The 16,110-nt window shown below is 37.0% G+C and overlaps 1 protein-coding gene and 1 non-coding gene across 6 annotated transcripts in view; one reads left to right on the forward strand and one right to left on the reverse strand.

The window, feature by feature from the left end:
- The window catches only part of SSX2IP (SSX family member 2 interacting protein), a 41,345-nt gene that overhangs the window by 9,506 nt on the left and 15,729 nt on the right, over positions 1 to 16,110 (reverse strand). For 4 of the 5 annotated variants that reach the window (XM_023258861.2, XM_045036110.1, XM_011284896.4 and 1 more), the window contains exons 2-9: positions 12,384 to 12,515; positions 11,309 to 11,478; positions 10,628 to 10,840; positions 8,011 to 8,121; positions 6,272 to 6,407; positions 4,383 to 4,458; positions 4,123 to 4,312; positions 554 to 704 (exon numbers count right to left, since the gene is read on the reverse strand). In XM_023258861.2, the coding sequence (XP_023114629.1) occupies positions 554 to 704; positions 4,123 to 4,312; positions 4,383 to 4,458; positions 6,272 to 6,407; positions 8,011 to 8,121; positions 10,628 to 10,840; positions 11,309 to 11,478; positions 12,384 to 12,426 (1,090 nt within the window). In that variant the 5' untranslated portion in view covers positions 12,427 to 12,515. The remainder of the gene's footprint in view (positions 1 to 553; positions 705 to 4,122; positions 4,313 to 4,382; positions 4,459 to 6,271; positions 6,408 to 8,010; positions 8,122 to 10,627; positions 10,841 to 11,308; positions 11,479 to 12,383; positions 12,516 to 16,110) is intronic. The other variant, XM_045036111.1, reaches the window with a different exon arrangement.
- On the forward strand, positions 13,359 to 13,466 carry LOC111562024. The gene has a single exon (XR_002745085.1). It is a non-coding gene; the product is annotated as a U6 spliceosomal RNA (small nuclear RNA).

Below are 16,110 nucleotides of genomic sequence, written 5' to 3' on the forward strand. Positions count from 1 at the left end.
CGAAATCAAGAGTTGGATGCTCAAATGACTGAACCACCCAGGTGTCCTGTTTTTTATATATTTTTAAATAAATTTTGTAAATGCCTACAGAAAAATCAAGAAAGATATGCACCAAACTGTTGAGTGTTAGCTATAGGGAACAGAAACCTGAATATTCTACTTCATATACTTCCTAATTGATACTTTAAACCTCTATTATATTGAAAATAATTTAAAAGAACCTAGAAGTATGCAAGTATCTAGAAATAATAAGCAACAGGTTTATATTTATACCACATCATGATTAATAATTCTTCATTTCCAAGATTTAGTAAGACACTCAGTTCACTTCATTCAACTGTATACTGCACTCAGAGAAAGATTCACTCTGAAGGCAAAGTATTTTCTCAGTGGGGTTCAAACCTCACCTCTAGAAGTAGATAGAAGCTTGATTATCAAACTACCAAACTGAGTTCGAGTACTTCACAGCTGAGCCCATAACGTGGCTTTCTAAGTGACTGAAATTAAGAGCTGAGTGGCAACTCACTTTGCATGCACTGAGGCAGTAAGTTACCTTGGTTATCAAGCTTTTCTACATGACTTTTCAAAATTCTCCACTGTTTTCTGATGCTGTTGGTAAGCTGCTCTCTCACAGTTTCACAGGAAAGGTCCCACATACTCTCCCTACTCAGTTCCCCAGCATCTTCCTCAGCATCAGAGATAACCTACAAGCAAGAGAGAGGTGAAAGGGAAAGACCAGTATCTTAAAATGGCTCTAGATACTCAGGCAGTAGTAATTATCAGAGATCCTCATCAAAATCATTTCTGCACCATATCTTAAGCATATGTGACCTAACATTTAAGATAGAAATTGTCCAATTCAAGTCTCTTCAAATGTGAATTTGAATCTAGTGATGAGAGTCAAGGAGCTGTGTGAGGAAGTTATTCATTACCTGTCCAGTGCTGTGTTAGATGCTCTCATATGTTAATTAACCCTCAAATCATGTTATAATGTGGGAAAAATGAGGCTTTCAGAAGTAGACACACTGCCCGATATCACACAGCCAAGAGGCAGAATGGAGATCTGAAGTTCGATCAACTTATCTCCAGTCCGAGGCTGTTTAAATAAATAAACCAGTGAAGTTATCTACAAAGTAACTGTGAATCCTATTTTTTTCGTATAATTTTTAAAAAATAAAACCAGAGATTATTTTCCTTTTTACTCTACCAGCACATTAATCATAGGAAAATACAGCAACCACGGACATATGATCACACAGAATCAAAGCAGGATAAAGAACATAGGAAAACAGTATTAAAATATATCGAAATAATCTATAGCTACATAAACAATAATACATATTATTAGACAATAATAATATATATATAATGTGCAGGTATATATACGTATATTATATATATACGCAGGTATATATATGTCTGCATAACAATCTGCATGGTCCTATTTTATTATTAACATCCAAGAAAGTGGACAGAGATCTACTTTACTAAACTGAGCAGTAAATATCTTGCTGGGGGAAAAAAAGAAAAAACATAGAAGATGAGAAGAAATGCTGGTTAGGCTGTTCCTGCATGCAGATGCAGCAGGAATGAGCGAGTGACTCAGTGTGGAGAGCTGTATCAATAGTGTGAGGTCAGCAATGGCTGCCAAAGTCAAGGTCTCCCAGGGGAAAAGGTTGGGGAAGGGCCCAGCGTGGAGCTCACTATGACTCTGCTTCTTGCCAATCAATCCTCTGGAGCTACTTGCCAGTAATTCTTCCAAGAAGCTATACCTTCTATGTGTTAAAGCATACCAGAATACTATAAATCCATTACTTAAAACATTAATAATAATAATCGCTTTACACTCCCCAGACTAAATTAAATGCTAAAACCACAAAATGAAAATAAAAAGTTACCTTGAATCTTGGGTATATATTTTGGCTACAATTAAGTAAGAAAATAACTAATAAGTGAAACCTGAAGGCTACCTAGGCATTCTAAGGTTATACCTTACTCCCTTACTAAAATGCTCCAAAATCCTTAAAAGGACTGATTTAAATTATAAGAGAAAAAAGATCTAGAAAAACAGACCTTTTAAAACCAAGAAATATACTTAATTAAGGGTACTTCTCCAAACTTAAACATTTGCATTATTAAGAATTACACAGGATACTAACCCACTGGATGAGTAGTGGTGAGGAGAGGGAAATTTAAATATCTGAGGAAGGTCTCCTTGATTTACTACTTACTCTTGCTGACTGAAAGCCGGTACTGTTTGTAAAGGTTGGGCCAAAACCTGAAGAAACTACAGGAGTAACAGAAACTATGCTAGCTCTGGGAAGGCATCTGTGGATTTTCACAACGAACCAAAAAGTGATAGACTTTGAGAGAAAAGGCTAACTCAATATAAAGGTCAAGAAGGTCCCAAACTGGAGAGTTTAAAAAGAACATCTAGGTAATGACTTTTTTTTTCTTTTCTGAGAGAGAGAGAGAGAGAGAGAGAGAGAGAGAGAGAGAGAGAGAGAGAGAGAGAGAGAGAACGCATGTGTGCAAGTGAGCGAGGGGCAGAAAGAGAGAAAGAGCATCCCAGGAGGGGCAGAAAAGAGAGAGAGAGAGAGAGAGAGAGAGAGAGAGAATCAAGGCTCGAACTTATGAACTGTGAGATCATGACCTGAGCTGAAGTCAGATGTTTAATGACTGAGGCACCCAGGTGCCTCAGATAATGATTTTTTTAAAAAAGAAAGAAAAAAGAGGTAGAAGAGGGTAGGCTTATCAGCAGGACTGATCTGTGACACCACAAAGTAAACAGTCCCCAAATGTAGGTTTAAAAACAAGTTCTGATGGACTTGCTGACAATTAGCATTTTCCATCAACATTGCTATTTTCAGCTTTTAGTCACTTGGTTGAATCCGGAATTTAAACATGGAAAGCAATTAAGTTAAAAGAAGTTTTCACCATGATGTGACTTGTTCTTTCAGACCTCTGCACATATCATTCCCCTTGCATCCCATGCTTTCTCCTCCCAAAACACACACCTACTTATTTTTAAGAACCAACTCAAATTCACTTGCTCTCTGATGCCTTCCTTGACTGCCTCACTTGCTTTGTTCTGCACATGCACCACCCTATTATAGCTCTTAACAAGTGTAACAGTTACTTTTCTACATGCCCCTTCTCCCCAGAAGGGCTTCTGAAGAATGCAATGGACTGAATGTGTTCTCTCAAATCTGTGTTGAAATCCTAACACCCAATGTGTGGGTATGCGGAGGTGGGGCCTCTGGGAAGTGATTAGGCCATGAAAAGTAGAGCCCTCGCGAATGGGAGGAGTGCCCCTACAAAGGGATTCTGGTGAGCAATCCTCCTGTTTCTGGGCACGTGAGGGTACAAGGAGTCAGCAATCTGCAACCTGGAAGACATCTCTCACAGACACTGGCCCTATGGGCACCTAGATTTTGAACTTCCCGGCTCCAGAACTGTAAAAAATAAATTTCTGTTGTTTTTAACCACCCAGTCCATGGTAGTTTGTTATAACAGCCCCAACTAAGACAAAGGAAAAAGTCAAAGTCCTTTTAGCTTTTTCTTTCCAGGGACCAGACAGCAAATTTATGGACTGAATGATTAGCTGGTTCCCAAAGTTAATAAATGTTTCACTCTCTGGAAAGCAAAGCATGCTTAAATACATAACACCTAAACTAAACTATTTAGAGGATATTCAGCACAGTACTTAAAAACATGAACTCTGGGGTAAGGCAGACTTGGATTTAAATCCTGATTTTGTCCTGTGTGATACTAGGTTAATTAGACTAAGGTGCCTCAGTTTCCTCAGCTATAAAATGGGGGATAATTATAATATGAAAAGCATCAAATTATAAGAATGAAACGAGACAATGCTCATAAAGAGCTTAACACAGTGTTTTGGGCACAGATCAAGTCCTTGGAAAATCATCTCCCTCATTTCCCAGGGCATGTCTAGAAACATATCGGACAATTTTTCGGGTTGTCACAGTGATTGGGGGTAGTACAGCAGTGAGTGTCCTGTCCAAAACATCAGTAATGTCCCCCACTGGGAATACCTATCTAATGTTTTAATTGTTCGACTTAGCAATCCAAAACTGTATTAGAGAGGAAAGAGCCACTTACAGTTCCTGTACTATCATCTGCTCTTTCTCTAGGTTTCTGCTTTTGGGGAGAAAGAAGAGAAATCATTTCCTTTTTCATTTGCTGAAGAACCTTCTTAAGTTCAGCATTTTCCATTAGGATTTGTTTCTGACGATATTCATAATCATTCAAGAGAATTTTATACATTTCATCTTCATTCCTGAGAAAGAAACTGTCAGCATGAAAATGCAGTTATAGAAAGAAAAGTCTGATGAAATGTATCAATTTAAATTGGAACTTACCTGGCCTCAGTTTTACCCGTCCTCCAGGAGCCTCTTTTTCCATCAGCTCTCCCCACATAATTTAAAACTTCCATAGCTACAAACATGAACATGCAAAACAAAATCAATTCTTAACATACATACGTTTAAGTGTATAAAACCCTAACACACTATATACATACTGGAGACCTAAGTCAACCTGGTGCAGATTAGGATTTGGGCTCAGAAAGTCCAGGATTTCAAGTTCCAGTTCTCCATTACTGATAAACACTGAGATCTTGACAAGTTATTTACCTGCTAAGCCTGTTTCTTCATCAATACAGTGGGAATAATGAAAATATCTACCAAAGAGTTGTTGTGAAGAGTAAAAGATGTTGCTAAAACACTTAAAGTACTTGATAAATATATTATCATTATTAATTTTATCTTCGGGGCTGGCAAACTATGGCCTGCAGGCCAGATGCCTGATTTTTGAAATAAAGTTTTATTACAACACAGCCACACACCGTTTGTTTATATACTCTTACACCACAAGTGCAGGGATGAATAGCTGTGACAAAAGGCCACAGACTCCACAAACCTGAACACATTTACTATTAGAATCTTTACAGAATAAGTCTGCCAAGCCCCGCGTTGTCATCATCATCAAAGGAGCCAAAGCCCCTGACAGTATTAATTTCTCTTCTATCCTAGGGGGAGACGGAAGCAGTTGGCATAAAAAGGAAAGAAGATGACAATAAGTTACTGTAGTTTTAGGCTTGATAAAATCATTATGAAAATACCACTTCCAGGTAGGTTTGGACTAGGAGACAGCCAGATTCCCACCAAATAAGAGCTCTGTTACCAGAGTTAAATCTTCAATAAACTTCTCTAATTAGTACACTTCATACTTCTGGCATTTCATCTTGCTCTTTATTTAATTCACGGATGAACATGAGGTTAACCAATGAAGTTTAAGCTGGATTACCTAAAGATTTCCCACCTTGTCTTAATAGCTTACCCCACTTCCGATTTTCAGTAATGTTTAAAATAAGATAACTGAATAATTGAGTCAATAGTGAGCTGCCTGCTGACAGCGGACACGGCCCACCATGTGACAGCTTGGGACATCTGCTCATCAGCTGTCGTGTCAGCAAGTCCAACTGAGCTCCGTTTCCGAAACCACGGTTTAGGGTATTACTGTAGCGTGCAGGTTAGAGGACAACCTGCAGCCCACGTGGGAACCACTCTTCAATAAATAAATGCACACATTTCCTGTTCTGCATCTCACCAGGCCAGTAAAACCTTGCGTGTAGCTCGATTTGTGTGTGCATGGTTCCGCTTTGTAATCTATGTCATGTACCTGAAATTATGCTTGGATGATGTAAGCTGTAAATTAATTTTCAAAAGAGTAACACTAGAAAGAAAAAAAAAAAAACGTAGGCACAAACAAAAGCATAATGTCCACAGTCCCTTCTTTAGACCAGCTGCTTCAAAAATGCACAGCTACATTTAAAGGAAATGACATAGATGATCTGATGTGAAGAATAATTTTGCAAAGTTATTTCTAAAATCATATACTTTTTTTGGTACTCAGAAACTCATCTTGCCTTTTCATATTATCAGTTCTTTGCTATAGAAGATTAGAATATCCTCTGGCTTAGTTTTTTCTCTATGGAACCACAACTGCCATATTAAAAAAATATGTAATTCTTATATGCAACTAAGGAAGCAAAGCAAAATTATTTACTTTTCACTAACGAGTTGTCTCAATTTCTAGTTTATGTGGATATATACCGTCTAGAGACATTTTATGAATAAGGCATAAAAATAACACTTCATGGGTTGTTGTGCTCCGTCTATTCACATTTCTTTCTTAGCATATTAGCTTATGCATTTACTTTGCTCTATCTCAGCCAGTTGTTTCTTACCTATTTTTTTATCCTTCTTGTTCATAACAAGTTGATGCAGACGCTCCTTTAATTTATTATATTCACGTTCTTTTCTCTTCATATCATGATTATATTGAGTAGCTCTACTTGCAATGATATTTTGTAATTTTTGTACCTGAAAAAAGCATTTTCCATCAAATGAGTCCCTTTATGACTGACAATCCCCCAGTTAAAATTTATAAATTCAAAAGAGAATAGAGAATAGAAGTCCTAGCATTCACCTCCTCACAAAATAGTTTACTCTAGGATTCTTTCTTCTCAATAACCACTGGAAATCACTTTGAAAAGTATCATTAAGTGAACCACAAAGTTTTTATTGTTTAATTCTGAAACTTCCAGAACTCCTAACTTTCGAAATTATCTTTTCTACCCTTTTTACTCTACATGTAGAGTCTGATCATTTAGAAGCCAGAAACTCTTACAGAAGTATTAAAGTGATCAGAGCTTCATCTGAAACAAGAATCAATTGATCATCTGTAGTGACTTCCTTACATTACTTACTTGAACCACTTTATTCCCTATAAATCTGTGACAAATTAGCCATAGCACATCACAGCATGTAAACAGGTTTATTTTTTTGTTTTGTTTTTAAACAGGTTCATTTATCTGATCACAAACAGCTCTCAAATTAGAGTAAGCCCAAATAGCAGACAGAATCCAGTTCAAATATTTGCTGAGTACCCACGATATGTCATGCCCTACTGTTCAATGTTTAGATCTACTATGGTTTCTCAGACAACCCTTGATAGAAAGCATGTTCTATTCTATAATAACATTTTTAATCTCCGGTGAAGATGATCATGTTTAACTCAATCCTTACTAAAGACTAACTACATTCAAAGCACTTAAGTGTAATCAGTACATCAAGTCAACATTTTTCTGGGAAATAACTCAAGAAAATGTATAAGCAATCTTGCAGTTTAACTAAGATATTTCATTATCCACTAACGGAATATATTACCAGTCAAATATGATAAAATCTGTCTAAATCACTCTAAGGTCATTAATGAAATATGCTCCCTTAGAAGTCCTTAATTATAGTTTAAAAAAACATACACAACACTGAAAATATTATATTTTTACAGTTATCAAGTGGTCAGGGATCAAAAACTGCAGAGCAGTAAGAACATAATGGTTTCTTCATATATAAATTAAAAAATAACTTCAAATGCATGAACTCTATAGATCTAAATACTAAGTAACCACTATAGCAGAAGTGAGATTATAATTATGGTATCATTAGCAATCAGAAATAAGATTTTTAAATGTGAATTCCTTTTTTTAAAAACCAATAACTCTTGTGTCCATTTAGTCAAGTAACTGCTTGACTGTATGAATAATGGATTTAAGATAAAGAAGAGGGATGCTAGATATTAAACAGAGATATAGCAGAGAATAAAAGATCTGCATTTAAAGCACCCCTGCCCCTCGGAAAAAATATCAATGCATTTGAGTCCAGGCAGACATTACAGGGCACTGGCTGTCACAAGCTATGGACCACTACACTAAACCAAATGAATCCTCTTGGAGCAGGGATGACACAGAGAGTTCCTGACCTCAGTTAAATATGCTGCAGTGCTGTAGAAAGAGGTCCACCATACCAATTTGACAAAGGATGAATTAATGATTCTTGTTTTAAAGTAGCCGTTATGGTCACCTCAAATCAAAAAAGAAAAAAAAATTCACTCAAACTTTGTCTTCAATAACTGACAACTCACTTCATCTTTTTCATTTTTCAGTAGCTGATGCAAATTCCGGTTCTTGCACTGTAACTGTCTGTCTCTTTCCTGAAGCCCAATCATTTCTCTCCTGGAGGTTTCCAGTTGTTCCTAAAACATCCACATGCAATCCTGATTAAAATTAACACAGGACTCAGAGCAAATGAATTTTTAGAAGAAGAGTATAAACAATGTACACATACTAGGGTTCGTTAGCTAAAACTGCAGTTTAATGGCACACAAAATGTTTGGTTAAAACAATTAATCTCAAACAATACTATAAAGTTATAAATTTATTTAAATTCCAAAATGTTGTATGTATCTGACAAAAGAGTTTCAAAGACGATCCCTTGAAAGGCTCTTCACTTATTCAAGTGATGCTGCCACTGGACACTTTTAAAATTTCCTTTTACTATTTTGTAACATTCCTACAGCACACTCTTTGATAAAGAACCAAAGTGATTTGGAGCTAAGTCTAAGAAGATGGGTGACCAAGCAAGCAGCAACCCTTCAGGTCAAAAAAAAGTGAGGCTCAGCACAATACTAGTTCTCCCTTGCAAGTGGGAACCTCTGAAGATTTTCTCCAGAGAGAACGGCAGCATTGCTGGAATCAGTATGGGATAAGATGCTCACTTTGAATTCATTCCACACATTCCGTGAGGAAATGTGCCAAGTTCTGCATGAGACCATTGGAATATTTTTAAAAGCCTCTTATCCTTATAAAATAGAAAACCCACTCAACTTACGGCATAAGTGACCATAAATGACAACTTGTACAATCTCTTTAACAATGGATTCCTATAAATTTAGGAATTTATAAAATTTAGGAATACAACTTGGATAACTAAGGCTGTCAGAATTTTTGGCACCTTCTTCTCTGGAGTGCTGAAAGCTTCCTATCATGCCAGACCATTTGGAATGGCTGAACTTAAAGGCATTGGGCCAGTTGACATGTCCCACATACGTCAAATCAGATTCACTCTGAGTAATTATCAGTGCTTTACCTGAACTCACTATCATCCCTGCAAATCTGTACACCCCCCTGCTATATCACTTAATTCAGTAAATCATACCATCATCCTCTGTAAAGTTGACATAGACCTGGCTGGTATCTTAATTCATGACTCTCTTTACTCCCCAAATTCAATTTTTCATAGAATTCTACCCATTTTACTTCCTAAGTTTGCTTAATATCTCCCTTTTACCATCTCCACTGGCAAAACCTTTCTGGCCTTAGCAGCTGCTAAGGCCTGCTAACAGCTGTCCTTTCCACCATGCCTTCTAGGCTCCCTACTTCCACCCCAAACACAAATCTACACTTCTCCCACAATTTCTCCACCCTACTGCCAGACTGGTATCTCTACATGATGCCCACGATGCCTTCTCTTGCTTACGTTCCTTGGTGCCTCCAGGTTTCTGCACAATGTGCTCACATCATCTGACGCCTAGGTCCCAGCCCCACCTATCCGTCTTCATCATAATCATATAGTTCAGCTCCTACAGGGCTACTATCTGTTTCCTAAAAGTAAAATCCTCTCTCATACCTCTATGCTTTAAACAGGTTGCACCCTCTGCCTAGAATGTCTTTTCCAAACATTAGCAAATTTCTACTTATTCCTCAAACCTGAGATCAGTGTTAAGTCTCTGTGAAGCCTCCTTTTACCTCCAAGAACAATTAATGACGCAAATAATCTTAGTTCCATGTATCGCCTTCCACTGGACTACAATCTCCTTGAGAGCAGGGACTGGGGTTCACTCCTCTGTAAACCCATTGACCCTAGCACACAAAATACTCAATAAATTCTCCTCAACAAACTGAATGAATCATATAATAGGAGAGATCAGCAACTTTTGCCACTGAACACATTTCTGTCCACAGAGAAATACCTGATTTTGGCCCAGGTCAAACCCTGAATTAGAAGACTTCCTGGAAAACACTCTATACTCTGGGCTGTCCTAATAAGCGACCACTCCTTAGGGGAAAGGGTAAACAGCCCCCAGTTATCAATATCATTGCACGATTATTCACTGTCTACTTAAAAAACACTCAGCCAAGGTTATCCAGATATAAAAAGTTTTAATGCAGAATTACTGCCTTCTTAGGCTTACAACTCTGAGTCACTCTAATTCATAAGACCTTCCATAGGCCTCTCTGATTAAAATTAAAGTACTATCCACAACCCACAGCCTTTTTATAACCTGGAGGGTATACCAACTACCCCCTCCAGCCCACCACAGCTCCCCTGTCAAAATAATCTCTAGCCTGTAGGCACCGTAGGATGTACAGAGACCTAAAAATATTAAAGAAAAAACATTGTTATCATTTGGCTTAGCTTATGAGACATCTGCCTTATTGAAATACAGGTTGACAGGGCGCCTGGGTGGTGCAGTCGGTTAAGCGTCCGACTTCAGCCAGGTCACGATCTCGCGGTCCGTGAGTTCGAGCCCCGCATCAGGCTCTGGGCTGATGGCTCAGAGCCTGGAGCCTGTTTCCGATTCTGTGTCTCCCTCTCTCTCTGCCCCTCCCCCGTTCATGCTCTGTCTCTCTCTGTCCCAAAAATAAATAAACGTTGAAAAAAAAAAAAAAAAGAAATACAGGTTGACAGGCAATTTCTACCTTAAGTTTTGCATAGCAGTTCTGCAGATGGTCCATATCACTTCCCAGTTTCAGATTCTGTGTTTCTACATTTTCCTGAGCTAGAAGGTTCTTCCGCTGAAGTACAAGTAGCTCATTCATACAATTTAAAACAGCAACTATATTTAATTCTCTCTTTGTGTCTTTACCTTTGGATTCTTCATATAATGAAGGAAAACCGAAAGTAGTCAATTCCTGGTAGGAGAAAATGTTTTCCTCAAAGTTGGTTATCAGACAACTAAGTATAGAAACAAAAGACAGAAATATTTTCTGAGAAATCATAAAAACTACCCTGAGTTAAGAAAACTGTAAATATCCCAAAGGACAAAGAACAGAGAGAACTGGGCTCTTTTAGCCTCTGCTCTGCAATTGCCTGTATCCTGGAGCAAGGCACTCAGGTTTCTGCAGCAGTAAAATAAGGGAGAGACTCCAAGTGGAAGAGCCCCTAGGGTGATGTGCAGGCCAACCTGCTCCTGACAAAAACATTTACCATGTATCCAGACTAGATGATCACGGTGGTTCTCTGCATTTCTAGTGTGTTTAAGTCCCAGGCCGATACATAACAACATACATGTGCTTAACAAGTGTTTTTCTCATAACTTCGATATGTTCTATTATATAACATGATTTATGCTATTCTTCTCACAAAACGTTTTTTTTTACCTGATCAAGATATGAAACACTTTGTTCAATATTCTCCTCTGTGCAGAAGGCACTGAAAAAACTGTGCACGTTTTTTGATAAAGGTATTGAAGAACATAGCACTTGCTGTGAGTATAAACTTGATGGAGACATCTTTGTTTCTGAGGTATATTGACAGATATTTTTGCTATCTGAAAGAATAAAAGGTATTTACTTAAACAATTTATAAAACACATGCAAAGAAAACTATCTCCGTTACCAAAGATGTTGAATTATATAAATATTTTTTAAAATTTTCAAATTCAGACAAAGCTGGTTTTTGTAAGAAAACTACACAAAATTGACCCTTGAACACTGCACTGACTTCCAACGCAGCTGAAAAATCTGTATATAACTTCTGATTCACCAAAATTTAACTACTAATAGCCTACTGTTGACCAGAAGCCTTACGAATAACATAAGCAGTTAACACATATTTTGTATGTTACATGTATTATATACTGTATTCTTCCAAAAAAGGAAACTAGAGAAAAAAAAAGTGTTATTTAAAAAATCATAAGAGAAAATAAATATGCAGCATGGTACATTTATCAAAAAAAATTCTTGTATAAGTGGACCCACAAAACTCAAACCCATGTTATTCAAGAGTCAACTGTACTTTTTTTTCAAAAAGATACAACTATCAAGTGCCCTTAGGAGGCATGTTAAGATACAATAGATTCTTAGTTTATACTATTTCAGATTTATAAAAATAACAGAAAAAAACCACCTATGTCAAAGTTTATATATTAAAGGAATAAATCAAAGTGTACTAAAGTAGCCAATAAACTCATTTCAAATGCATAAATGTTTCTCTCAAAAATAGTAACAATCAAACTCATCATCCGTCAAAGGCATTTAACCCCACTTAAGTATGGCACAATTCTTAGCTTTCCCAGATAATTTTTCTCAAAATAAAAATTTAGATATTTTACAATTATTTATGTCTCTCTCTAGTCACATCTTCAATATCTGTGGTAAATCATTTTACAGTTTCATTTAAAAATCCACCTTTACAATTACTGATTTAGTTTATACTTATTTTAGACTCAGGTACCTGAAGACAGATCTGGATCTGTAACAGTCATCCACTCTCCCATAGCAATCACCAGAGCCAGGATACCTGAGGAACCAGTTCAGCAGTGAAACATTCAGTCCAGCTGCTGTCACTCTTCTATGTAGGCATCTCCTTAAAAAGCAAATCATAAAATAACAGCATTTAACCAAAAATAAAAGCAAATATAAAATCAATGTGTAAAAAGAAGGATTTTGCATTATTTACTCCTGCACTCCCATGGTAGGGCAGAATGATAATCTGTGTCCATGTATGCACGTGTGTGTATGTGTGTTTAAGAATCAGGAGTCAAGAGGGATGCCTGGGTGGCTCAGTTGGTTAAGCATCCAACTTTGGCTCAGGTTATGATTTCACGGTTCATGAGTTCGAGCCTCGCGTCGGGCTCTGTGCTGACAGCTCAGAGCCTGGAGCTTGCTTCGGATTCTGTGTCTCCCTCTCTCTCTCTGCCCTTCCCCAATTCACACACTGTCTGCCTCTCTCTCAAAACTAAATAAACATAAAAAAAAATTTTTTAATTAAAAAAAAGAATCAGGAATAAAGAGTTTTAGTAAAGTATTCATATTTTTTCATATACGATGTACACAGTACATGACTCAGAACATAAATCTAGGTACAGCATTGTTGTACTAATAGATATTTCTATATTATATTCTCTAAGATAAAGTACAAAGCATTTATACAGATAAGAGAAAGAAAAACTTCTTAGATAGCATTCTCATTTTTTGTTTTTACTAACTGTATTAGCAAAAAAAAAAAAAAAAAAAAATTTAATTGCAATTCCCAGTGGTGGCACAGATGTAGAAAAAAGCATACTCCCATACACTGCTCGCCACAAAGATCACATCAATTTATACAACTACCAGCGATTTGGCAATATGTACCAAATCTTAAGAATGAAAACACATTTTGACCTAGAAAAATTACTTGTAAAGTTTTACCCTGATAAAATAATGATTTATGCTCATTTTCAACAGCACATATACAAAAATTGGAACAATACAGAGAAGATTAGCATGGCCCCTGTGCAAGGATGACACACAAATTTGTGAAACATTCCATATTTTTTATGTGGAATTTAAGAAACAAAACAGATTAACATGAGGGGAGAAAAAAGAGAGGCAGGCATAATAGGAAAAAAGACTCTTAACTACAGAGAACAAAATGAGGGCGATGGAGGGAGGTGGGTGGGGGGATGGGCTAGATGGGTAATGGACATTAAGAAGGGCACTTCTGATGAGCACTGAGCATTGTATTTAAGTGATAATCACTGGATTCTACACCTGAAACCAATATTACACTCTACGTTAACTAACTGGAATTAAAATAAAAACCTGAAAGTAAAAGAAAAAAGATTTGTACAAGGATTCATCTACAAGTTGTTCTTGAAATCAGATATAGCTTGTATGTTCCACAGGAGACTGGTTAAATAAATGACGCATTTATACAACAGAACACCTTTAAACACAACCATGTGGAGTTAGGGTGGTTAACAAATACATGAGAGGCCAGAAATATGTATGAATGAAGTGGACTAAGTACAAGAACCTTTCATATAACAGTTTCAGCCTACCATCATTTCCACTTTTTTTATAAAGAAAAATGGAAGAAATAAATACTTCTACACCATAAAAAATTCAAATGAAATTTTGTGAAATCTCCTAATGTTAGAAGCTAATTAGAAAATTATGCAAGTACCCTGTGGAAGGGGCAGTGGCTGGAAGGAGGATGTGAAAGAGCCTTTTCCACAGTGATCCGAGATGGCTGCACAAGTATACACATTAGTACAATCCTTCAAGTTGTACACTAAAGATCTGTGCACTTAACTGGATGTAAGTTACACTCCAAACAACATTTTTTAATAAGCCAAATAAAAGGCCGGATCTGGATTATGAAACAGAGTTCGCAGCCCGTTGTGAATATTTAAGATTATGGAAATATTCATAATGTAATACTGAAATGAGAGGAAAATTTTCATTCATTCAATATATTTTTAATTGTGCTACTGTGTGCCAGGCACCCTCTTCTAGGCACAGGGGAAGCCCTGCTCTCAAGTTTACATTCGGGGGGGGGGGGGGGGTAGAAATAGATAACGAGACAATAAATTAACCTAACACAGAGTGATAAGAACTATAAAGAAAGCTAAGCACAGTAACGTGAGAGTCCTGGAGTGGGGGTATCTAGATTCATCAAGGAAGGCTGCATTGAAATGTTGACATTTAAACTGAGACCTAAATGATACACAGTCAGCCACAAAATGTTCCAGCCCAGGTAGAAGAAACAAACTTGGTAAGAATGAAAACCATAAAGAAGGCCAGTATCTCTGAAGTACACAAGGACAGATGGTAGGAAGGTAGATTTTCTCAAAGTAGCAATGCAAAGCCATGGAAGGCATTTAGGCAGTAAATCAACAGGATCTTCTCTAGGCTTTGAAAAAGATCACCTCAGCTACTCTACCCCCTGAATATATTGCAGGTGGGCAATAATGGAGGCTGGAAGATATGAGGCTACTGCATGAGTTCAGGCAAGAAGACACTTTTACATTACAGCTTGAACAGAAATAGACACAGGTAGATAAATTAGCGATGTGTTTTGGAGATAGAATCTTCAGGACTTGGAAGATGGGATTAAAAATACACAGAAGAGAAATCAAGGATGATTTCTAGGTCATAACAGCAGCCTATAATACATACTAATGCAAATTATGTTATGTGTTGTATTACATGTTACAATGTCACACACATACAGGTGGTTCCACCCAATCCGGCACCAATTTTTGCTATTTTTCTACTCATGTGCCTTAGTAAGAGCACCTTGAACTATTTTGCACTTCCCTCTGTCCTTAAATGGGTGCCTTCAGGAACAGGATAAGCAGGATAAAGGTCTGCACCAAGAAAGACAATGATTTCACTTTTTGCTTTCAGAGCTAGCAGCCATAAACAAAACAGGATCTAAGGGACAATAAACCCGTCTATACCAGCCCAGCTCTGCTTTGGTTAAGTTACTTAACCTCTCCAAGCCCTACTTTCCTCACTGGTAAAATGACATAATAATGGCTTACTTCATGATTTTCCCTGAGGATTAAGTGAGCTCAAGCACATAAAGAAGTACTTAGCACACGACTCGGCATATGGGACACACATAATTACTATGAGTTGTCATCATCACCATCACCATCACCATCATCTGGACACAGATCTGGACTGCTTGAGATAAATGACAGGAGATTCCATAATCTATATAACAAAAGGCACTGTTGCTCTTAATGATAAAAGTTGAACACAAATCCTGAGAAAATGTGGAGGCAGATATCCTCATAAAAACACATTTGTCAGTGGGTTAATTCTTTGTAATCATTACATAGAGGGGAGGCATCATATCAGAAGAAAATAGGCACTTTCCCAAGCCCTTCTTGTTTTTTTTTTTTTTTTTTTAAAAATAAGACACAATACTGCCTTAAGTACCTTTTGTCTTCATACATAACAGATCAAACACCAAAATGTTTGCTATACATCCATTCTTTAAAATTGTAATTTAAGTCAGTTATTCTTCTTCTGTGAATGTAGCTCTGTCCACTGTCTACAGGTTTAGACAGTGAATTTGTTAATTAAAATAACAAAAACAATAAGAAACAACCAACTGTGAAATATTCAGGTCTAGTTAAATGTTCACAATGAAAACCAAAACTCCACTTTGAAGCTCTACCAAAAAA

Source organism: Felis catus, chromosome C1, assembly GCF_018350175.1.
Source record: "Felis catus isolate Fca126 chromosome C1, F.catus_Fca126_mat1.0, whole genome shotgun sequence".
NCBI lineage: Eukaryota > Metazoa > Chordata > Mammalia > Carnivora > Felidae > Felis > Felis catus.